The sequence below is a fragment of the Catharus ustulatus genome, chromosome 13, assembly GCF_009819885.2.
Source record: "Catharus ustulatus isolate bCatUst1 chromosome 13, bCatUst1.pri.v2, whole genome shotgun sequence".
In the NCBI taxonomy this organism is placed as follows: domain Eukaryota; kingdom Metazoa; phylum Chordata; class Aves; order Passeriformes; family Turdidae; genus Catharus; species Catharus ustulatus.
The window spans coordinates 7,997,598-8,022,901 of record NC_046233.1 but is presented as its reverse complement, the minus strand read 5'-3'; the positions used below and the strand labels follow the sequence as shown (position 1 = coordinate 8,022,901).

The following is a 25,304-nucleotide window of genomic DNA, read 5'->3' as shown; positions in this document are numbered from 1 at the left end:
GCGTCCACCTGTTTGGGGGGGCCCGGCTGCAGGGCAGCACCCCCCGGGCTGTGATTAGCCGCCCCGTCCCTCGCCGGGGCTATTCAGCCGAACCAATTTTCCCCCGGCGATTCAGGGCGCTCAATTCTCTTTCACTTGTAGCCACTATAGCGCTGCGTGGAACCTGGTTTTGTGTGTTTCTAAAATAAAGGGGAGGATTATCCGGGGATGAGGGGGGGAGCGAAGGGTTTAGATTGAGCCTGGCCAGAGGTAAAGCAAGCAATGAAAAGGCCCCTATATATATATATATTTTCCCCCCTCCCTCGCGCGTCTAAGAAAGTTTAGAGGAATTTGGGGGTTTTGTGCGGCGCTGACAAAGCCGCGCCTCCTCTCCCCGCCGGGACAGCTCGCCGGCGGCTGTTTGCAGACAGGCTTTTTCACCTGCGAACCACAACACGCTCCAGAAACAAACTTTAAAAGCGGCGGCCGTCCCGGGCTGCCAGCGGGCGGAGGGGAGCGCCCAGCCCCGGGGGGAGCATCCCTCCCGGAGCATCAGGTGTTGGCGTCCGCCCAGCCCTGCCCGCCCGGGTCCGACGGGTCAGCGTGCGAGAGAGCGACCGAACCGTCGGGGGAGAGGCTGGGACGGGACGGCGCAGAACCACACAGAAGCCGTGCCCGGTGTCTGGGCTGCGGGAGAGCCCGGCTGAGCCCCGGGGAGCCGCGCTGCCCGCCCAGCCCGCGCCTCCTCCGGGCAGCGGGAGCGGGCAGGCGGCGGCTGCGCTGGGCTGGGCTGGCCTCCGCTCACTGCCGGGGCTCGCCGGCTTTAGCGAAGTATTTAATTAGCCTCCACAAACTTCTTTTCCTCGCCTGCAGATTATACTGAGTGGAGGGTTGGGAACTATTTTACACCTTGCCACTCACATGTTAATTAATCTCTATCTAACCCTAATTGCAGTTTATTCAAGCACCGCTCAAACAGCTCACCCACACAATAAACACTGGGGCTGCTTTTATCCATATTACTCCCCGCTCACACGTTGAGTAATTAACTCCAGTACCAACTAATAGTGCAAACAAATATTTTCTGTAAACGAGATGATTTCGGGCAGGATAAAAGAAGGGCTGCGGAGCCGGGACCGGGAGCTCGCTGCCAGCTTCCCCGAGCCGCCCTCGTCCTTGCCGGGGTGTTTGTGAACCGGGTCTCCCCTTCTTTCCCTCCCTCCCTGGCCAAGGGGACGGCAGCCGGTACCCACCGCCCTGCTCGGGGCAGCGGGTCCCGCAGGCCTCGGGGCTCCCGGGGGCGAGCAGAGCCGGGGGGGCCCTTGCGGAGCCCCGGGGCCGCCTCCTTCCTGCAGCCGGGAGAGGCTCCGGTGCATCCCGAGGCCGGGTACCGGCTCGGGCCGTGCCGCTGCCTCCTGGCCGGCTCGAAACCGGGTGCCGCACGCCTTACGCATCAGGGCGTTGAGATCCCAGCTAAGACCCGGCCATCAGAGCTCAGTATTTTAATTGAAATCGCAGGTTTAGGCACAGCTGGAGGCCGTCTCTATCGATTCGACTTCTGCTGTTCCGGCGAGCATATTACAACTGACTGACTTTGAGACAGCTGCCCCAGCCCCGCCGCCTGCCCAGCCCCGAGCCCGAGCCCCTCTGCTCGCGGGGTGCCGGCAGGAGGGGAGGGTCTGGGGGCGCCGGGCGGCCCAGCCCGGCTTTGGGACGCAGGAACCTCCGCACGTCGGGCGGGCTCCGGGCTCGGCCCCGCGTTCCGCCTCTCCCGTGGAGGCAGCTCCCCCGTGGGGTTTTAATCCTTCACCCCCGACATTTGGAGGTAGAAATGGTTTGCGGATTTTTCCCAAGAAGGCGCACGCCGCAAAGATGTACCCATTGCGGACGTGATCGCTTTTACGGTTGTTTTTGCGCCGCTGCCTCCCCAGAAAAACGAGTGCGGTGTCCGGGCGGGCCGGGCCGGGCCCGTGCGGGACACGCGGGGTCACCCGGGGCTTTCCCAGCGCCCGCTCCGCTCGGGGGTCCCGGACGCGCCCCTCAGCCCCAACCCCAAACGCTGCCCGGCCGCTGACATCGAAAACAAGCGGGGGTTCCCCTTTAGCTCCTCCGCAGCCAGACCCGTCTGCTGAGGGGCTCCCGGGGACGCGTCCCGGGTGGGTCCCAGGCGGGCTGGAGCGCAGAGCCCCGCAGGCTCGGCCCGGCTCCCCGCGCCCCTCGGGCCGCCTCCGCCCAGGCAGTCGGCACTGGGCATTTCTGGTCCGCTGGAAGATAACTTAGGATCCTCCTAGTTATTTAACTTGGCAGCTGCTTAAACTCCACAGTGGAAGCTGCCGAAAGTTATTAGCATTATACTTCAATCTCCCCGAAATGGTGGCTTTGATTTCCATGTTGCTTTGCTGTTTATAGGTATTTTTCGAAATACCTTTTTTCCCATTTTTTTCCCTATTATATTTTAATAGGAGGTGATGGACTACCAGGTGAGCTACCGGCCCAAGCAGTTTAGGATGGGACTGTCTCTGTGAGCTAGGGTGGGGGAGCAGCTTTTTCTGTGACTGCAGCTTTGTGCAAAGGTGTGCTGGAGCGGCCCGGGGTGCCCTGGCCCCACCGAGCTGGATTTGGGTCTGTCTCCGTGCAAGGCAGCAACTGCGACCTCGAAGGGTCAGCCCAGGGATGCTCCCAAGGTGTTTGACCGCAAGTCAGTTTGCAGTGGTCAGCGACAGACAAATTATTTAGACAAATTAATGAGCAATGAACAGAGAAATCAGGATAGCGAAGTTTGGGGCAGAGGTGAAGCCAGGGTCGTTACCCATGTGAATCTTTCTGGTTATTCCTTTGAAACCGCGGTACTTCGTCCAACGGGAGCAGCACCCCTGCAGCCCCGTGTGCCTCAGCCCCCACGGGCAGTCAGTCCATCTCATCCTGCAGGGCCCATTGCATTGGTGGGGTGACCCTGCTGCCCTGTCACCCAACAAACACTGCCACACTGGGACAGGGATAGTGCCTGGCAAGGCTACCTTGGATGAAGTGGCTTTGAGATCCTCCAGAGTATTTTTTCATCCATTTTATTGAGTTATGTACATTACTGTCCATCTATTGGCAGATAATTTCATTCTATATTTTTAGATTTTTTTAAATTGGGTAGCTAAGTCTTTGGAGCACTGTACAGGTCCCAGAGGAAGTGTGGTTAGTGGGATTTTGGAAGCAAACTGGCTCAGAGTCCTTGCATGGCTGTACTGGTCTATATTGTCAATGATGGCAGGAGTAACATTGAAATTTTCAACCTGAATCCAAATGTAAAAGCTGGTATCTGACCTGCTTCTAAAACTGTTTGAAATCTAGTCCCACTGCAAAGCAAGCGGCAGGGCACCGTGGCAGGAGCTGCACAGAGTGACTCGATGGCAATCAAATGGGCTTATGTAATTCTAAAAATGGCAACTCCTTACTTGCCACATCTCTTTCTGTCTGTGCGGAGAGTCCTGCAGAGCTGCCAAACAGAAGCAATTGAATGAACTCTTTTCCCGGCTCATTCCTCCTTCCGCAGCTCGGAGAAAGTGAGCCAGAGCCTATTCTAGTTTGCCTGTCAACAGGAATGGTAACTAACGGCTCGATCCCAGCCAGGCTTTATGCCCCAAAAACGCTGCCTGCCTGCCTGTGAGGAGCAGAGAGAGACATCATGAGGGAAATCTAGTTCCTGGTGCAAGACTGGTCTAGCCCAGGAGGCAGGTGAGGAGTCCTTGGAATCCACACCATGTCCAAAGCCAACCTGGCCACTAATGCAAAGAAGAGATTGTTGAAAGGGTGAGCTGCTATTCTCCATCTTTATTGTCAGAAATAGTCATCCTTCGCATTGCAGTAATGGAGCAATGCTGCGTTTCATTTCTGAGCACTGAAACTGAAAGATGTTCCTTCCTAATGTTTTGAAATGTTGTACTTTTTTTTCTTTTTTTTTTTTTTTTTTTGAAAGAGTGGGAGCTTTTAAGTTTTTCTAGGTTTGTAGGGGTTTTTTCCCCTTATTTTCTATTTAGGAGAAAAGGTGGGAGGAAGTAGAGAAGGAGAATATAATGGGGGGATGGCCTTGTTCTCACTTTCCTACTGAAAACGTTTCAGGAAAAGGAACAAAAAACAGTGAAAATGGGTAGAAGCCCACTTCAGTTTCATGTTCTTATTCCTTCCCTTTTTTTGCTTGAAAGAAGGAAGGCCAAAAAAGTAAGTGGGACAAACTCCACGTGTTTTGAATTATTCTCCTCTTAATGAGATAGAAAAACATCTCATTTTCAAAATTACTTGCTTTTTCAATGAAGAAAACCAAATAGAGAAAGGATCTTTCCAAAACCAATATTTCCACTGTCGTTTTGCCACTCGCTCATCACTCAGTGTTGTCCAGTCTTTCTGGCTATGCCACACTAGGTTGTCTGAGATTTGTATTTGCCATTGTTTGAACTGTTGTCACAGGTGTCCCCATCTGCTGCAGAGCTGGACTCCAAGGGCTGCTCAGTCTGCAGGTGGCAGTGGATGGCAGCACCTTGTCCCCTTCCTCTGGGGTGTGTGGGACTGGCTGGACTGCAGCATCCCTGTCCCTCATGGTGGCTAAGTCAGAGACAGCCTGGCAAGACTCCCAGATTGACAAGTGAAAAGTGCTGCTGTGCTGCTTGGGCACAAGAAATGGGTTGATTTCATCCTAGAAGACATGAACTAGAAAAAGCTCAAGAAAATCCCCCCAACAACAAAAGCCCAAACTAAAAATCCAGACCTCGTTACTGGAGGAAAAAACTTCAATGCCAACCCAAGTATTTCCTGAATGTTCAAGAACACCCATAAATTATGTAAAATAGATGATAATTTATTTATTTGATTTAATTACGAGCCTAGATTGTGATTTTGGGGTGGGAGTGGGGCTGAAGATAGTGATATTGAAAAAAACAGTTGTGAGGAAAGCCCAGGCAAGTAATCAGCCCTGGGGCACAGAGGAGTGCTTCAGCTCTTCCTCACAAAACACAGAGCACTGCAGAACTCCCTAGGAGCTCTGAGACTTCCTGTGTGTGAGGACCTCACCAGGGTAAATGTTTCTCCATGGAGGGTTCCTGGCCTTTGGTCCCACAGTCCATGGATGAGGCTGGTGTTCCATGGCCAGGTTGTGCTGGGCACTGGCTCACTGATTGCTGCTTATTCCAAGCACATGGTCAAGAGTAGATTTGTCATGCAGAGCACTAGCTGCCCCTGGTGGGCCATCCTTCCCTGGTTGGCTCCCAGAACTGCTGAACATGGCTGTGGGAGATGTTCCTGTCCCTGTTGTGAAGGTCTGCATGGGCTTGGAGGCTGCTGCATGCTCTGCCTGTGATGTAAAACCAAACCCACAATCTTTGCCTGTTGAGCTGGATAGAAAAATACCTTCCCTGTCACCAGAGTTCATCACCACGTTCACTACCAGTCTTTGAGCTATTTATCTCCTCCTACCTCCCTTCCAGTGCATACTTCTCCTCTCCAGCTGACAGCCTGGGACAGCCCCGACATCAGCTGCTTGTGGAGCTCTCTGTGCAGAAAGCCAGTCCTAAACGGTGTGGCCTTTGCTCCCCCCAGCTGTCATATCCTCCAGGATCTGCAACAAGTCCTGATTTTACAGACCCCATCTTGACAGTCCCCAATCTGATCTGACCACCTGGTTTGTTTTTGAATCGAGCACTTGAGTCATAACATTTCTGTTTATTTCAACAACTGTATTCCTTGCATAGGAAATGAGCCAAGATGGTCTAAGGCAGGGATAGCGAAGCATGTCATGGTTGTAATTGCTTTTGCTCTCCCAGTATAAAATTTTACAGTGTAATCAAAACCTTATTTTTGTAGCACTGGACTCTGTTATTGACTTAATCTTCTTAAGTGCTCCTATTATTCCAGTGATTTCATCGTTGTATGTTGATTTTAATCTTTTGATCTCCATATTAGCTACTGCCTGCAACTAATTTGTTGCTCAGTGTTTTTCTTTGTTTTGACCTGTGAGGCATTTTCCTCATGGCACACAACTCTGCTGGCAGATTGCATATAATCTCTGCACTTTTTTCTCCCATATTTTGCATAGTTACAACAAATGCGGATTTACGACTTGAAATGGAATATGTATCTTTTAGAAAGGCTGAGGAAAATATCACTTCAGGTTTAGCTTGAAAGCCTAAACGTGTTTGATTAAAGGAAATATCATGGAATACAGCTCACCAGAGAGAGGTGTCACACAGGCTTTTTTTAGTCCAGCAAGTTCATGATGGGTGAAAACTGCAATAATTATATTATATGCAGTTGGGATCGAAGAGTTCTGAAAGCAGTGCTAGACTAAGATGTAGAGGGCTGGGTTTTGTGAATGGCTCAAAGAACTCTCCTAGCTGATCTTGGTTTGATACAACAGTGGCTTTGTTGAATCCTGGCAACATGGAGTAGGTTTTTGAACAAATACTGGTGTTGGAAGTGCAGAGTTGTGAGCTTCACAGCCAAAGTACAGAGGTTGACATACAGCTCAGCTGCATTTTGGTTGGCCATTAGACAGCAGCTTTTCCCCTTGGTAGTTGATGTTTTAACCTGTGCTGATTTATCATGTGCTTTGTCTGCATTATTTTTTTTCTTTTAAAGCTTAGAGAAATAATTTTTGCCTTAGGTTTGCTGTGACTTTTTTAAAAAGAACACAGCCTGAACATTGGCAAAATCATCTTTGCTTTGTTGCATGCCTGTTTATGCTTCTGAACACAAATTGTCTTCTAATATTTTTGACGTTTTGGTCACTAGAAAGGCAGAAAAGCAATTTCTAAGATGCCTATGGGCCAGAAGACATGCATTACAGCAGAGGGGAAAGAATCTGTTAGTTGGTGAAATATAAAACAAATTGGATGAACAGCTGCTGACACTTGTCAGTCAAATAGTTGATAGCATTTTCAGTCTCCATGCCACATGCTTTAAGTAAGTCTGTCAAAAAAGGGATATTTTCGCTGGACTTCCCTGTAAATACGAGAGAAGTTTTGGCCTGATCTATCATTTAAAATTTTGCTGGCAGAAGAATGAATTTTTCCTCTTTCCCAAAACTGATTGACATAACTGTGCAGGCAGATTCTTCATCTAGGTGCAGTTGTACTGGCAGAAAGTCCTGTGGCTGCTGGAGCTCGTTCCATCACAGCGATGGGTTTAAGTGAAACAGCAGCAGATCTTTGCATTCCTCACCCTTGCCCAGTGCTCCCATCTATCCACAGACCATTCCAGGTGCTGCCCAAGGTGTAGCTTTGCTCTGCAGGAGCTGAGCCCTGTCCACACTGTAGCCTGTGGCCAGGAGGGATTGAACCCAGACTGATATTTTTTCAGGCAAAACCAAACAATTTTGGATTTGACATTTCTGCAGGATTGACCCAAGGTGGCACCTCCCACTCCTGGTACCACAGTGCAGCCCCCGTTTAGGAGAGGTTTGTGCTGCCAGCATCCCCTGGCCACGTGCAGGGTTAAAAGCAGTGGGGATCAGGATGCAGTGCACTCCTTTGCTCAGCCACAAGCTGCAGGTTGTGCAGTGGGAGGTTAAATCCTGCTTTGCAGCAATGCTGCACATGAGATCTCCCTGCTTACACTAAAGTACAAAACCTTGAAGCTCATCTTTTGGGTCCAAATGCCTTAAAAATAGTGAGCTAGCTAATGCTTCCCTGTTCCGTGGTCAAACCTCAGGGCTGTGGAATTTCTGGGGTGCTTTTTTGGGGTTTGAGGACACAAAAAGCTGTCACAGGTCAAGGGGTCACTGCTCATGACAGAGGCACCCAGTGCAGGGTGTCCAATCCCTGCTGTTTGAGGGAGGAACCAATGTGTGTTAGCAAAGCACAGTCAAGGAGCATCTCCTGAAAGCTGCACCCACACTCTCTCATTCAAAAAACTGAGCAGGGCTCACTATTTTGAAAGGTGGCAGGTGGAAGTGGGCTGTGTTTTTACCCAATAAATATTTTGTGTTTAAAAAAAAAGGGAGACATTTCCAGAGCAGAATCAAGCTGTTTCTCCAGCTCTGCTCTGCCTGACTGCCAGCAGAGCTATAAATTTCTATGTCCTTCAGTGCTCTTTGCTACCAGACTGGTGACCAACCCAATAAGGCTTTCCTAGGACTTCCTCTTGGACCTATTGTCCTTCACATAAATATTTGGGGCAGCTGGGGGAGAGGATAAAGAGGGCATGAGCTCACATGTGCAGCAGTCTGTGTGTGGGTCTCAAACCCCTAGAAAGAAAGGACCAGGTGGTGCTTGCAGTTTGTTCCTTGCTTTGTATCTTGTGAGATTTGCTTTGTCAGGGAGGTCCTGGGAGGGCTTCAGGGTGGGATTGAAGGCTCCAAGCATAATGAGGTCAAGGAATACATTTTTTTTTGGTACACATGCCATTGACAGACCTGCAGAGGCATCTGAACCTGTTTTAATAGACTGAATATGACTTAAACACTCAACTACTACCCCAGTTCCTTTGAGGACTCAGGGCCAAGAAGTTGCACATATGAAGGGTGGGTCAGAAGAGGGTAAAGCTCCCTGTGTCAGTGGTCACAAAGCCATATTCCTGCCTAAGTCCTCAGAAGTAGCTTTTTCTGGCAATGCTTCCCTCTACCAGCAGCACAGAGCAAGACAAAAATCGACTCTGCTGGGCTACAGACAGGGTTCAAAATTAATCTATTCTGGTGTATCAGATGGGTTCTCAACATGCAAATGGTGTTAAATGTGCACATCCACCACCCACTCCTGAAGTGAAGCCCCTGCAAATGCCCCTGTTCCAAGGGGGTGCTGTTCCCAGGACACCTGGGAAAGGTGGATGTTGAATGTGTAGGGTGTGGCCAACCAGGTGGGGCTGCACAGCACCTCCACAGCACATGCTAAACTCTGACACAGAGGGAAGGGACCCAAAAATCCAGTACTGCAGGTGGATATGCTCCAGGCTCCATAACTATCCCAGCACAGCCTGGGACTCAACCCCTTCACAGGCAGTTCCAGAGGTCCCAATCTCCTCCCATGTGTCCAGGGTGGGCTCTGGAAGATGGTTTAGTTTAATTGTTCATTATGTCAGGAAGGCTCATGCAGGTGGATTTGCCCATCTTTTATTTGTGAGGGATGAACATTTGTCCTGCTTCCCCAGGCCGGCAACAGGTTCTTGTGTTTGGGGGTAAAGCACATCAGTTCTTCTGCTGCTCTCTCAAATGCCTGAGTCCTGGGCTAGCAAGAACCAATTGGCTGATGGGAGGGAGGGACTGCAAAACATCTCAGAAAACTCTCAGCCTAACAGAGAATCACAGAATGGGCTGGGTTGGAAAGGAACTCAAAGACGATCTGGTTCCAACCCTCTGCCTTGGGCAGGGACATCTCCCACCAGACCAGGTTGCTCAGAGCCCCTGACCTTGAACATTTTCAGGGATGGAGTATCCATGACCTCTCTGGGCAGCTAGTTCAAGTGTGCTTCCTTTAAGCATGTCTTTCATCAAACCAGACTTTTATTTAATTTCAACTCAGGGTTTGTCTCTGCCCCGTGTGTCTAAGTGCTCTGCAGTTGGCTGCTTTGGGGGAAGTTAAAATACAAACTGAGGCCTTGGAAGGTAAGTGCTGGGTAAGGCTGATGGCTGTAAAATAACGGGCTGAACCAGAGCAGACATCAATTAGATATTGAGGGACAAATCACAGGACATAAAGTGCAGATAATGGTGGAAACAGCTGTGGGGGTCATAGCAGAAATGCCCTTGTACCTGGGGAACAGACAGTGTGCTCCCAATCCTGACCTTGGGGAGCAAATCAGGAAAACATCTTCTTAATTAATAAACTAAAGAACACCCATGAGAAAAGAAAATGCCTTTATTCTGTGAGGTTGGGGCTCTTACATCTCAGCTTGGTTTGGTATTTTTTCTAAGGCAGACATAAAAAGACTCCATAATTTATTATTAGGACATCTGAATAGTTATTTATTGAGAAGCCACAGTTCTCACACTTTTACAACTGTCGGCTTGTATAAGGCAAAAAAAGCAAGATGGATCACTATTTTACACAGAAAGTAAAAGCTCTGGAGAAGGAACTGATGGACATGCAGTTACTGGTCAAAATGCAATGTACATGACATATATAAAAACCATTGTGAAACAGAGGAATTGTAAATTATGGTTACAATCTACCGAAATAAATATTCAATATATTATTATAAACACATTTGTAGAGTCTAAGATTGTAATTAAAGTTGTCTTTGTACATACACGGTTATTTGAAATTTAAACAAAAATGTAACATTTAGAGGAGCAAACGTCAACATAAAACAACTGCTTTGGACTTGTAATGTGGCATGATATATCCATAATGATAGGATTAATCTGGTGTGGCAATTAGAATGACTAATCCTTTGGGATGTAGTCTCTATGGAGTTAACTGCATATTGAAGGGAAGAGCCTGGTACATTAACAAGGATGCAGAATGATTCAAACGGCTGTCTGGGTTTGTTTGTTTTCTGGTTTTTAAATGAACAGAGAGAACAAAAAAATCATTTGTAATTGCCTGGTTTTTCTTTTAAAAACAAAGCTGTTTTTTTAATTAATTTTAAGCAGTTGGCATCCACAGAAGAGAAAGAAATGAAAGGACTCGAGTCACTCATCTTCACAACAATTTACCATCAATGTATATACAGTACATTAATGAAGCATTGTTTAAACTTTAATAACAGGGACACACCTAGGATGTTTTCTATGTAGTTTTTCCATTAACAGTATTAAACAATGGTGCTCCATATTGCTTATGAACATATAGATATGAAATTAGGAAACTGATGAATCAAAGAGAGGTGCTAATCTTATTACCACACAGCTAACATGGCATTTGTATTGGTAAACTTCTCATGGGCATTTAGAGCTGACATAAAAATTCCTAATGTGGCTAACTGAGTTACAGACGAGGTACATGCATGGATACCAGGCGACCCCAGGCGCTGCTCCAGCTTCCCTAGTCATCCTCCTCATCCTCCTCATCGCTGTCCTTCATGGTGATGCCCTGGAGCCCCCCGCCCTCGCTGACCGACGCCGTGGCCTCCTCTACCGTCAGCCGGTTCCGGATGGTCTCGTAGGTTTTGCTGTTCAAGGTGGAGTCCAGCACGCCTTGCAATCGGAAATCCCGGTATGTTTTCTAAAGCAGAGACAGGGAGAGGTCAGGGCCAGCACCTACTGCCCTGCTTTGCTGCAGGAGTCAACCTGTGCCCCTGTGTTGGGGGTTTGGGGGCACCAAGGGGAGAGGCTGGGGTACCAGGGAGATCCCAGCCCTGGGCACATTTTGCATGACCTGGGAAGCGTAGTGGACACAGGAGCATCTCTGCTGGCCACCACTCTGGCATGGCAGAGGGAGTTTAGAGTGCCTTGAGCAACAAACTACAGCTCTGTGACTCCAGCCCTGCCTCTGTGGGCCGGGCCATAGGGTGGGCTGGTGTCTAAAAAGACATCACAGCGATACAAGGGCTCTGCTCCAGCTAACTTCCCTTGCTCCTGGATGTGTTCATCCTGCCTCTGATGTCAGTTATTTCTCTTCAAGCAGCAGGATGCTTATCCCCTACCCACAGACATGATTACACATTCCCGGAATGCTCCATATTAAACAATCCTACCTACAGTATAGGGATTAAATGAACTAAGTCCAGGATACTGGACAAAATTATTGGTGTATAAATATAAGCACAGTGCACGTGTTTCTTAAATCTCCCTTTCTTCACCTCAATCTGGAATTGTATTTCCATGGTTCCCATATTTCTCTTGTTATTTCAATTAACATCTTCTATTTGAATTTATGGTTAAAAACTTCTCAACTCTGTGAGATGAAACTCTGGTCTCGTTGTTCATTTATTTCTGCTTTGTGCTCTGCATAGAAACTATTTACTGTTCTGCTATTTCAGAAAGTCCTTGGGTTTGTTATAGCTGCTTCTGAATGTAATATTGGTATAAATAAAGCACAAGGAAAAAAGCTTTCCTCAGCTAGCTGACAAGTAGGAATAATCTGTCTGTGCCTGTTGTTTTCAGTTATGAAAAGCACATTTAATGCATTTCAGTTTTAATTTATTCATGCCTTCAATGTGTTCACTGCACACAAGACCATAAACATTATAAAATACTAAACCAAAAAGCATTAGATAGAACCTAAAATGATCAAAAGTATATTTACCCCCTTCTGTGATCTTATTATTTCATGTAAACCACTGTGATTTCACACTGAAATAATTATCATTAGTCCAAGGCACGCACACACACATATACACATACACGTGCACTTAAGGAAAAAAAATGCTACTTTCAGGGTATGTTATCTCACCTTTGTGATCTCTTAGAGTTGATTATATACACCCATTGTAAAAGAAACAACTTCAATTAACTATGAGAACAATCTCATTTACATTCTGACAATAATCACAAGCCATAGCTGGGCTTAAATGTTTCTAGCAAAACAGCATTAAAAACTTTTGGGCTGATTTAACCCATTTTAACACCAGAGCTCACTGGTGTGATTAGTGAATCTGTCCATGAAAAGGTCAAATAGCAAGAGAGTTTGGGTTTTGTTTTTAATGCAAGGAGTTATTTTGTTGTTATTTACACACCTGTCTTTTACATCTCTGTGCATTTAAAGTTCCTGTTCATCCAGTGCTACCTGCCATAGACATAGCTATCTTAATTATTTTAAAGAATTTTAATGAATCCTTAATTTATCTGCCAGTGAGTGTGCCTAAGAGCACGTGCCCCACACAGGCAGGCACAGCCACACTGGGCACTGGTGCTTACCTTTACTATCCTAATGAGAGTTTTCAGTTGGTAGATGTGGAGCTGCAGGTCCATGCGGTCTGTCAGCCAAGTGCACACAACACTCATGGAGCTGGTGTACCATTGCTGCAAGAGAGACAGACTTCTCCAGCACCCACAGCAGGGCTGAGTGCCATGCCCTGACTGACTCCTGTGCCCCCAGCATCCCCTCACATCCACCTTTGCCACCTGCCAGCCCGCTCGTGGTGGGGCACAGACTGGGAGGGGAGACAGGCATCTGCTCTTACACAGAATTTCCATGCAAGAGCTTTTAAATTTTAATAACAACAACAATAAACTTATTGGGAGGGTACCAGTACCAGCTACCACCAGTAGTGGCACAAGGTTTTGAAATTGTATTTTGGCATTGATGGCAATTGCCAGCAGAGATGTGTGTTTAGCTCGAGCCATGTTTTAACCTGTTTCCCCCACAGTGAGAGCACAGTCCTGCCTTTAAGGATGTTAATCCCACACTCAGGGTACTTACCATCTTCAAATTCAATCATAAGCAGCCACAGGAAGAGTCTGGGTCCCCAAGGGTGAGCAGAGGGGAGGCTCATGCAGGGCAAGGTTTGGGAAGGATGCTGGTGTAAGCACCTACAGGTTCCTGCCCAGGCTGTGTGGGAAGTGCTCTGGTCTCACCCTCACAGTTATGAAAGATGGAAAAGCAGCAAAGAAATCAGCTTGTTTCAAGCTACTGAACTCACAGGGCCCCTCCAGGGGCTGAAATTGTGCTGTTGTCTGTGAAAAAGGCTCGCAGCAGTGTGGCAGCAGCCTGCCATCCCCGCAGTGCAGGAAGGCTCTGGTGGGCTGTGGATCAGAGCCCTGCTCATGCAGGGCTGACATGGCATGTCTGATGCCACACAGATGAGCAGCGAGCCCTCGAGAGGAGGAAAAGCTGGGGCTGGGGGGTGGTGGGGAACCACAAAACCTCCCCACGGTGCTCAGCACAAGGGGTGGTTACAAAGCAGGCAAAAACCCATCACACCTCTGTATGCACATTTGCACCCCACTTTTATCTCTCTTACACAGAGATCAAATCCCACACTGCAGAGCAGAGGCAATTAATCTAGAACCAGATAAAATACTAAAGGAACCCCACCAGACCAGTTTATGAAAACCCTGATAGAACACCATCCAAGTTAGTTTGGGATGCAGCAGCCTCCCAACGAGCCTGAAACCTCACACCAGTCCAAGTCAGGTCTTGCTGCCCCCCTCACTGCCCCCTCGGATCGGGGGTCTCTGACACAGATCGTGCCCTTTTCCTGCTGGCTGCAGAAGCTGCTGGTGCAGCAGGGGAATGGAGACCACTGAACATTCTGTAATTGCAAAACAGGCCAGTGATTTGTTACCCTCTATCCTTTCACACTGGCACCCACAAGGTGGCATGAGGCTCACCAAAGCAAACAAATGAGTCTAAGCTAAGCCAGCCCTGCACCACAAAAACGTGTTCTCAGCACACCTCTCCGAATGTGCAGCAGCACACCCAGGAGCTGCACAGGAAGGATTTTCCCCCCAACTCCAATGATTGTTCCTCTACAGCACCTCTTCAAAAAAGGGAGGAAATAAGGAGATGAAAGAGTCACCGAAAAAATGGCATGTGGTGACCTCATGCTCAATGCTTGCACCTTGAGCAACCTGTGGCAGAGATTCTGCTGACCCTTCATCTCCAGGACAGAGAGCTGGCAAGAGCTTGCATGAGACTAATTGAGACTGGCAAGCAGGAGCTCTCAGCTGTCACCTGAGGTCCTGGCATCAGGCTGGGGTTGAACAGTGAGTGAAGCAATCTGGGTAGCTGGTCTGGACCTGATGAGCGTAGGACATGAAGGTCTGGTGGGGCTTCATACCTTCCAATCCCTCAGACTGGTATGAGAAGTCAGAGTGTCCCTGGACATCCCCTGAGGATCCCAGGTACCCGACCCAGGACAGCCAGCAGCCAGCTGGTGTTGGGTGGCACAGAGCAATTGCTGTCACAGGGATCTGCCTGGGCTCCCATGAAATGCTGCAGACCCACGCGGGCAAAACAGAGAAACTGTTAATGTTCATGAAGCTGCTTTTCTGCAATCAGTGCTTAACTGAGTCATGCTCTTGGGTGACATTAGCTGTGACCCAGGGCTATGCTGGCACATGGATGCCCAGGTCAGCCAAACACCTCCTTCCCCTTCTGCCACCTCTTCAAATCGGAGCCCCCAGAGGAAGAGCACAACTCTGTGTTACACACACACGCCCTCTGCCTTCCCCTGCCGCCTCCCATCCTCCACAGAACGATCTGCTGGGTGTTTGTGTCAACTCTGCAGGAGATGAGAAGTCCCTGGCAGGGGCAGGTCCTGCCATTTCTGTCTGTCCCACGCCACACACACCCACAGCTATGTGATCCCAAACAGAAATTATAACCTCTGCCTGGAGGTTATTGGCAAGGTGACTGCCGCTGCGAGACCTTCAGAGCAAGAAAAATGAAATGTTTTTTCTGTGTTTCTGGAGGGCACTTCCAACACACTGGGTTCTGGGGAGCAGCAAATTCTTGGAGCCAAATGTGAGTGGCACCCCTCTCCTCTGGAGCACTGGCTGACAAGGGCTCAGCCAGGCGTAGCGCTCGGCTGCATGAAAGGAGCTCTCTTTCTCAAAGCCAACTTACTCCCAAGACTTTCTGCTGTATGAAAAAAAGACAAAGTCTAATTCATTGATCTTGATACACAAAACCGTCACGTCACTTCATGGAGCACACACCAACTGCTGAATTTAAGCCCTGCATATTCATAAAAATAAGTTAGCCCATAAATTAAATGTTCCCTTTAGCTATCGCTAGTGTTGATGTGCTATAAGACGCATAAGCCCTCTGATTCATGACTAACCTACCAAAGAAGATAACATTTGCATATGACTATATTATTAAAAAAAACAACAAAAAAGCCAAATGCTCCTAAACAGAAACGTATTCACCTCAGACAAAAGAGCACAGAGTGGTCCTGTGGGGACACTGGCCACCTTGCTTTCCCCAAGGGGGGTCTGTCATCCCCTCAGGGGCAGTGGGGTTCATGCTGGGGACACAGGGTCCTCTTCAGGATCCAGCTCCAGCCTTGTGGCTTGTCCCCAAAGACAGGGTGCAGAAGCCACAGCCCAAATACTGAACTTTGGGGCTCTGCCAAGGGGTTTGCAACACATTTCAGGCACATTTCTGGAGCCACGGCACAGCTGTGGCATGGGCACACCAAAGTAAATACCATAAATATATTTTCTGCAAAAATCTCCTCATGCCTGGTTGTAAAGAGCAAATAGACCTCACTGATGGTCCAGGCCCATGGACAAAACCCCACATGTAACTCACTGTGGTACACATATATTACTGGTGCTGCTGGCATCCCAGTCCCTCACCTAGGGGACAATTTACACTCAGTCTGGGGGCACAGGGAGGGGACAGGCTGTGGAGCCTGCATCCTCATGGATCCATGATGGTGCCACTCATCCAGCAGGATGCCAGCAGGGAAGGGAGCAGGGCTCTGGCAGAGGCAAACCACAGCCCCATGGCTGTACACCATGACCCAGCCCCAGCAGAGGAAATGCAGACACTACCAGAGCCCAGTCACTGCAAGCAGGTACTGTATTTGTACAGACAGGAATTCAGTCCCTCTCTCAGATTCGTTTTCCTGTCCTGTCTTTCACAGCAACCCTCACTGCTGGGTGCTAGGCTGGGTAGATGAGGTGAGCCATGCACCAGGATGGGTATTAGAGGAGCTGGAGCATTACAAGAGTTTGCACTTCTATGGCTGCCCATCCAACACCCCAAATAAACTTCCTTGCTCCCCAGCTCTCTGCCCTTTTTTTTTTTCTTTTTTCTTTTTTTTTGAATGCAAAAACATGATCAATAAGTTCCTGAAATAGCAAGTTTGTCTCTGAATACATAAATTGTAGAAATTGGTATGAATAAATCTGCAAGTAGCACACTGAATGTGGCACATTTTATCAAAACCCAGCCCTGTGCTGGGTTCCTGTGCTTTCTGGGAGGTGGTGTCATTACACACACCCAGGAACATCTGCAAACCCCCGTTCTCTTTGGTGTGAGCTGAATGGAAGCATGACCTCCTGTTCCTTGCCATGAACCTTGAGTTCACACTCATATTTTACATGTTACAGGAAGCCACAGCTCACCCCAGGAGTGCTGCAAACAGAATCTCGTAAGCCAGATGCAACACTGCTTCTTAAGGCACCTGAAGGAGCTGTATTCTTCATTCAAAAGCTTACATACTAGTAGCTTAAGGTCACTTCAGCTTTTGTAAAGAGTGGGACAAAACCAGGAATGCTTATAGGGCTGGGTTGTCAGCAGGGTAGCAGAGGGATTACAAGGAACCTGTGACTCTGCCTCTTTCTGCCTTTACTGGTAGTTTTTTTGTGTGTGAACAAGTGCCATACAACAGATTGAGGCTGGTATAAAGGCCTGGGACTGTGCAAGAGCACCCTGCTGAGCCTCAGCTGTGCTTGCAATTAGCAATAGGCATGAAATGATTATTGTTGTGGTGGCTGATGGCAATCTGAAGTGACAAGTTTTATGGGGGAAGTTGTAGTAGGGATGTTCAGCAAGTTTCTGCAAACCATTAATCGAAGGCTGCAACACAGTTTAGTCAAAGCTATTTTATGTCATTCCAAAGGTCTCACAAGGATGCTGAAAGAATATTTTTCTGCTCTCAGTGCCTTGGAACGGAGTTTTTCTAGGTCAGGGATTCTTTACTGCCCTATTTAGTGTCAAAAATACCCATTTGCCTCAAATTAGCAGAAAGCTTGTAGTTAAGGGCTAGAGATTAGGCATACAAAATTACTCAGCAGGTGACTGCTGGGTGGATTTGGGGTTGAGAAGTCTTTAAAACTGACTACAAGACATTATATACTTCTGACAAAAGAACATAGTAATCCTACCTGCTTGCTTTAACCACTGTTGTTTGTCTATTATTATGTGCTTTAATGCTCATAAGAGCAAAACTACTGGTGATACTACTCAATTACCATAGTAACTCTCCCCTATGACCTCTCATTTCAGTACTCGCTTTCCAACCAGAACCAATCCAAGCAGGGCAAATCTATTTAAAACTGTGACACACACTGCACAAAGAGGCTCCGAATGCTGGCTGGCTCCCTCTCTTTGTCTGGGACATGGGCTTGTTTAGAAATGCTGAAAGGCAGCTTTGAAATGAACCCTTGGATTCAAGGTGTTTCAAGGATGAGGAACTGGATGCTGGGCAGACGCCACCACAGCATCCCTGAGCTGGCCAGCACGAAGTGAGGGGACCACTGAGGTGGGAAGGGAAGGAGGAAGAGGCTGACTGTGAGTCTTATTTTCCAAAGGGAAACTGAACCTGCTCTCAGGCAACAGCTCAAAGAGATTTGATCAGCCAGAAAAAAAAAAAAAAAAGAAAAGGAAAAAAAAAGAAATAAAACTACCAACTCTTTGTTTCTGGTATTTGCATCCCTGTCCAATGGGCCAGAAGCTCAGCTGGTGGAAGGCACAGTGGGGCTGTGATGATTTACAACTGCTGACAGTAGGTGACAGCTGACAGAGCTGTGTCCATCCCAGTCCTGGGTGGCCCTGAGATCAGACTGGGTGTTCGGCATTGTCACAAGCACTCACGGCAGCCACCTCCCCTGAGCAGGTGCCATCTCCACAGGGAAGGCAGGGATGCAGCCCCAGCAGTGCAGGGACATGCTGCCTGGGGACCAGCCCTGGGCACACAGCTGCCAGTGCTGGAGGAGGACTCGTGGAGAGTGGGAGCAGGAACTCTTCAGGAGCAGCCTGCCAGCCCCAGGCATTCCTTCCTTCCTTCACTCTCAGTGTGCCCAGTAGCACAGCCACGTCTGTACACCAGAACTGGCTGCAGCCCTGCAATCCAAAGCCCAGATCGCCCTATGGCAGCCATGGAAGGATCATTCTTGTCCATCCACTCTTCTGTGGCTACCAAAATGTTTCTCTCCACCACCCTCAAAGTTTCTTTCACTGTTGGTTCCAGACAGTCATTGCTGTTCCAAAAACTTGGTAAAGATGGCAAGCCCAAAGCACAGAGCCTCACAGCCAGGGCAGTTCCTACTCTTGTCTGTCAGAAATAAAGAGGTGTTCCCAGCAAGAACACACACAGCATCTTACACAATGCTGGATGGGATGCTGGATGTGGATGAGGACAGTGGTGGGATGGAATGTGACTCTTGTCTTGCCCCCAGGCACTGCTAGCAAGGTCTTGGCCAGGCTGGCAGAGCTGAGCCCGGCTGTTTTTCAGGCTGTTTTGGAAAGTCGAGTTTTGTGTTGCTGCAGAAGATGTGCTGCATCCCAGGCTGGGAGAGAGGGGATGGAGCAGGGGCAGGGTGACACACTTGGTGACAAGAGTGTGTCTGAAATGCTTAAGATACATGGCAGTGGCCCTGGAGGAGGAGGTGGCAGAGCTGAGGTGGGTGAAGAGCCACAGGCACTCAAGCACAAACATAATTCTGGTCCCCAGTGTCAATGAGGAGACTGACATGGAACTTCTACCACACAATGAAGAAGGAAGAGGCACATCTCTCCCCTGCAATCATGTGTTTTCTGGATGGCAAGAAGAGACCTGCAGCAAACCCCATCCCATCCATCCATCCATCCATCCATCCATCCATCCATCCATCCATCCATCCATCCATCCACTTTCTTTGCCACTACTCAACAAAATCCACACCGTGCTCTGGCTATTACTTCACAGAGCCCTCCTGATGGGCTCCCCTGCCCTGCCCTTCGCTGGGGACCAAAGAACCACCCAAAGGCAGCTCAGCATTTGAAGCTATAGAACCTCCTCCAGCACAGAGGGCCAAACCTGCAGTGGGCTCAGGGCTGAGCCCCCAGGCAAAGAGCATCTGGCTCAGTCGTGTCCTGGCCGCAGCCATGGGTGGCACCGATAATGACCCAGCGACTCTTTCGATTTACACCTGCCAAGGATTTCAACCATTCCCCCAAGCTGGGCAGGGCACAAGGCTCAGGGCACTGAGAATGACATTGCCATGAGTGCCCAGGTTTTCCAGCAGCACAGAAATCGGTGTGACATTGCCCACATTACAGAAATAAGTTTAGCGGCTGCGGCTCTCGGAGCACACGGTTAACCATAAAATAAGCAATGAGTTAATATTGCAGGCATTGATCAGCTAGTCTTACAATTAATGCTTCCAATAAAAAAAAAAAGCTCCCCTTTTATTCAACAGAATAAGAAATTAAACACTTCAGGGCTCATTCTAAAGAATGAATGAAATTGAATAAGCTACCTAGCACTTGAGATTCCCAGCGAGTGCTTGAATAGAGCAAACCTCCTGAGTTGAATGGATTGCCTTTTGGGACCAATTTGTCTCTTTTCACTCTTTATTCCTCCTTTTTTGCTGACAGATGTACAAAGGCGGAACTGCGCTGTGCAGCTTAGCTACATGCACCCACAGCAGCTGTCACTTTTGTCGAGCAAGTTAATCAAGCAAATGCCACCATATCCCACTTTCTATAAGGAACAACATGTTATAGACAGTAGTCTTGGGAGACGGGGAGGGAGGGAGAGAGACTTTATTTTAACTTTGAGTAGCTGGTATTTTTTTTTCCCCTCTGTGTGTAAAAAAAAAAAAAAAAAAAAAAAAAGAGGAAAAAAAAGAAACAGCCAAACCTGGTAGCACAAGCTGACACTTTTGTTTTCCCGTGGAACAAATATTTAATATGATTTTAACTCTAATTTGTACTAGAAGGAGAGCTGTCTGGTTTTAATTAAATTTAAGGGACTTAAGGGAACACAGTTAAAAAAAGAAATAGAAGCTTTTTGTTTGCATTAACGCTTGCTGATAATAATATATTGATTGTCAATTGCTAAGCCCAAAAGATTAGTGTAGTAAATACTATTATCTGAATGCCACAAGTGAAGTGCTAGCTTCCCGTCCCTGCTTTTCCCTTTGTGAGGCACTCTGAATCACTGGTTGTTATTTATACATTTTCTTTGATAAAACCAACTTGTGTGGCTGATTTTTTTTTTTAAACCCTGCCTCATTAAGTGTATAATAGCATTTACGTGTGGGGCTTTCTGCTTTTTAGCCTTTCAAGCTTAAGCTTATATTCCTCTCTCACAACCATGTTTCAAAACTTGGGATGTTCACAAACAATTGGATACACACCAATATTGTATATATCAGATGCTCTCTTGCTATTGCCAAAGACTAGAAAATAACAGAACATTATCCACAAAGAGTAAATAAATAGTTATCGTCCTGCTATGCTGCTGCATGCCAGATAATAATGCTGTCCGGTCATTAGGCAGCTTTTCCATGGCACATAATTCTTTAAGTTAGGTATGAAAAGCCAACATCAAAAGTAGTTCTGGCAGTGTAGCTCCACAGCACATGGCAGAGCACTGGGAGGGCTTCAGGCAGCCCTTGGGTTGCTGGTAGAAAGGTGATTCACCCCCAAATTCAGACCCTTTGGAAAATATTTTTCAGAAAATAAATCTAAAGTTTTGGTGACAGTTTTCACTGTGCTAATTTTAATTCTCTGCAGGGTCTTTGTCTTGGTACATTCAGGAGCCGCATGCACAAACCGTCAGCGTTTGGGATTGATTCGTGACCCCTTTGCCAAACCGGGGACCCCACGTCTGCACCTCTCCCCTGTGAGCCAAGCCTCTGTTAGCTGTGCTCAGCAGGGCTCTGGGCGAGTGGTCCTCACAGCAGGCAACATGACATTCATTTTCACAACTAAACCTTCTCTAAAACTCCACGTTAGAGTCTAGAGATCCAGCAAAGTGCTAACAATTTGAGAAAAATCCCTCGAAACCTTGGGGTCTTTTTTTTTTTTAAATAAAATTTTGACCTTGTTCTACCAAAGCCTTGTGAATAAGTCTCCCAGGTCACACACACACTGAGGTATTACTGAAGCAAAAATACTTTTTTCCCTGGTATTTTATGTACCACTATAATGCTATCACTGCAAGTACGCACAGCGTGTTGTTCAACATCCACCCCAGAGCTGTGAATTCTGGATGCCTTTTACTCTATTTTATATTCCTTAACTAAGAAATTTCATTCTTGTTGACAACGTACCAATACGAGGAAGTTACAAAGTCAAAGGGTCTTGATATGAAAATAATTTGTATTATTATTTAATAAAGTCACAGTCCCTAACGTTGCCTAATAGGGTTAAGCTGCTAGCCAGAGCAACTCATCATCTGTCTAGGATGCAAATGGCATCACCGAATTACATTATTTTTTTCCCCCCCTTTCCCAAAAATAAACTACAAAACAACTTTGAATGGCGTAAGAGCTCTGCCTTCCAACGGGGAAGAGCGCTGAGAGGGAGCACAGAGCGCAGACCCCGGCGCGTGGAAGTGCCGCACGCTCTTTGCAGTACATATGGCACCTGAGAGCACCCACTGCTCGGGGATCTCGCTCCAGGGTGTGCTCGGGCTGCTGCCTCACCCTTAATTGGCTGCAGCTTGGACCCGGTGGGGCTCGGCAGGTCGGTGCCACAGGTGTTAATGGGAGGGAGGCCAACATTTTAACCCAAAATTTTATTCCTTTTCAGAGGGGACGGGGAGGTCCAAGGTTCCCAACAAATACATGTGCCCAAGAAGCTCATCCCTAATTGTCCCTGCTCTTGATGCTGCACAAACCAGTAACACCAGTGACTGCACACAGCATGTGCAGCTGGTGCAACTCCACACACTGCTGTGGGTACAGGTTTGTTTGTGCCAGCCCTCAGCGGCTTTGCAGGCAGATCTGTGAACCCTCAGCACACAGGCAAAGGCTTCCCACAGGAGGGACACAGCCAGAAAGGGATCTGCAACCTTCCTGCTCCTTCAGGGGGCAGGAACTACTCTGATGCCTTGCACTCATTCTGGTGGCCCTGAGCTGCATGTCTGGCTGCTCTGCTCTGCTCTGCTAGCCAGACACCGAAGTCTCTGCCTAGCAAAGAGCCATACACTCACATCCCTGGCAGAAGTGAATGTGCCAGTGACACCCCTTCTGCTCTGGGGAGAATCTCATGGAAAAAGCAACCACAGTGCTGGCTCCTCTCGTCCTACAGCCAGGGATGTCCTGGTTCCAGCCTGCTGGGGTTTGCTGTGAGCAAACACCAACGCCAGCCCACGCACAGATCATCTCTGAATCCATCCCAGCCATGTGCTGCTGCTGCACTCACTCTGAGGAGGGCACACCCGCCAGGCCATGTGCTGGTCAGGGCTGGATGGAGGGCAGCAGGCACAGAAAACTGCAGGACAGACCCCTGTGCAAACAACTACTGGTTCATGGCAGGGAGCACAGGAGCTGGTGCTCACAGTGACCTGAGAAGGAAGCAGGCTGCCACCCAAACCTTCTGTCCCATCCACAGTGTCCTCAAACCAGGGACATCCCATGCTTAAACCTGTTAGGTTTGCAGGCTGAGTGCCTCAGCAGGTGCCTCATTTCCTCTCTGAGACCAGCCAGTCCTAGTCCTGTTCATACACTGAATTATACACCTCCAGAAAATGCTCCCTTTAGGTAACAGGTAAAGCCTGTCCTGCCTACATGAACCCCTGAACTGGAGACCCTGCATTTCCAGGCTGTGCTGGCATGGAGCATCCCATATCCCTGCACACAGAGTGGGTGCCTGGGCACACCACCAGGTGGGCTCTGGGTGCTGAGCTCTCCCTCCTTCACTGCAGATACAGCTCTGCAAAATGCACAGCATTCACTAGGAACTGCCAAATTAAATCCCCAAAAACCTGCTGCTCTGCAAGAATTTGCAGACCTCCCTTTCCCTAAATCAAAGAGCTCCTGCATAAAAATCTATAAAGACACACAAACAGAGAACCACTCCTGTATGGATGCTTGTTCAGAAATACATTTTTAACCTATAAAATATTCTCTGCTTATTTCCATTTTTCAAAAAAGAAATGAAGTTGACATGTTAAAATCTGAGTTTCTATATAAAGCAGCCTAGAAAAACATAATATCCACACAACTGCTATTTTTCTGTCCTGATTCCAGAGCCCTGTTAGTGTGAGGCAGTGAGGATAAAACTGGCTGCACAGTTGCTCAGTAAGATGAACAGCAATGCATGCTATAATACTTTCATTATACTTGTTATCAGTTTAAATTGGAAGCTGTCATGAAGTGGGACTTGACAAACTTTATCTGGTTATTTTATAGCTTGTAAATTCAAAAAAAAAAAAATAGCTAGAGGCTGCCTGGACATCTCGGCCCTGATTGCAGCAGCTCCCTTGGTTCTTTGTGGGGTTAAACACGGGGCGCAGCGCGCTGCCTGCCCGATCCCACCAGGCATTTTTGAATGCTGATATCATACATCCAGGGCGAGGCTTAAGGGAGCACCGGGAAAGGAAAGAGCCGCAGATCAAGAGAAACAAAATGACCTGGGACGGCTAATCCGGCACGCACCGCTGGCTGGCGAGGGCTGAGCAGCGATTGTGTAGGGCTGGGATGCAGGGCGAGAAAAGGAAAAGATGGATTGAAGGCGCTGCTGGAAATCAGACAATTCGTCATTGTCCGCGCTGGGGCTCTCCCCTGCGTGCTCCGGGAGTGCAAAGGCTCTGTGCACAGCCTGGAGGCAGGGAGCAAAGCCGGGGCCGGGTCAGCCCCGCACACCTGCGGGCTCCCGGCCCTTCCCACGCCCCGCACCGCTGCCCGCAGCTGGAGCGCAGCCCCGCGCTCCGCTCCTGATGGCCCCGGCACTGCGGCTCCGGTTAGCTACAACCTCTTCAACTTAGCGCACCGTAACTCGTCTGCAGTTAGAGATGTGCAGAGAGCTCAGAAAAAGGTTCTCTCTGGATGGAGGGTTCCGTGCTCCTGCTTCCCCAAAACCTTGTCTACTCACATCTACCAGGAAATGAATGATCTTTCTCTCAGTGCCAGCCCCAAAACACAGATCTCTGACGCTCAAAAGCACGGTGCAGATGATGTTAGCAAGCCTATGCTGACCTTAACGTAACGGAGCAATCAGTCTGCCTTCTTAGAATGATTAATGGAAAATCTCCTCTGGAAAAGAAATCAAATTAACTGTCTTCAACCAAATGTCTACTGGAACACGAAAAGCTGTTCTGATAAAGACATTTAGGAGGGAAAAAAACCCCTTTCAAGCATGTAAAATCCAGTGACAGATCTAGGATTTATTTTATTAAGACTCTCCCTAAAATAAATTAAATGGAGCCTACTTAAATGAGCACTTGAGGAAAGAAGCCTTGCTGAGGGGGAGCAGGAGGCCATGTGCCCAGGGCATGCCTGGGCCGTGTGAAGCTCACAGAGGGGAGTATCAGAGGACAAGGGCTGGCTCTGAGGAGTGCTATCAGTGCTAAGCTCCTCTCCCCACTCTCGTGTGACTCCAAGAGGGCACATGGGGAGAAAAAGAGGCTGCAGAAGGACAGTGCACTCTATGCCCCCTCTGGACAAAGAGAATTTGTCCCCTAGAAGATACAGTGACAACTGCCACCACAATTTTATGATTTTTCCCAGCAGAAGTCCTCCAGTGACATCAGCTCCAGGTCCAGGTCTGAGCCTTGCCAAGCCAGCAAAGGACAGCAAA

The 25,304-nt window shown here is 48.2% G+C and overlaps 1 protein-coding gene across 18 annotated transcripts in view; it reads right to left on the bottom strand.

Annotated features, from left to right (window-relative positions):
- Nucleotides 1–9,791: 9,791 nt before the first annotated feature.
- CADPS (calcium dependent secretion activator) overlaps nt 9,792–25,304 on the bottom strand; it is a 204,919-nt gene continuing 189,406 nt past the window's right edge. For all 18 annotated transcript variants that reach the window (XM_033071283.1, XM_033071286.1, XM_033071294.1 and 15 more), the window contains 2 exons: nt 12,752–12,856; nt 9,792–11,117 (listed from right to left, as the gene is read on the bottom strand). In XM_033071283.1, coding sequence (XP_032927174.1) covers nt 10,938–11,117; nt 12,752–12,856 — 285 coding nt within the window. In that variant the 3' untranslated portion in view covers nt 9,792–10,937. The remainder of the gene's footprint in view (nt 11,118–12,751; nt 12,857–25,304) is intronic.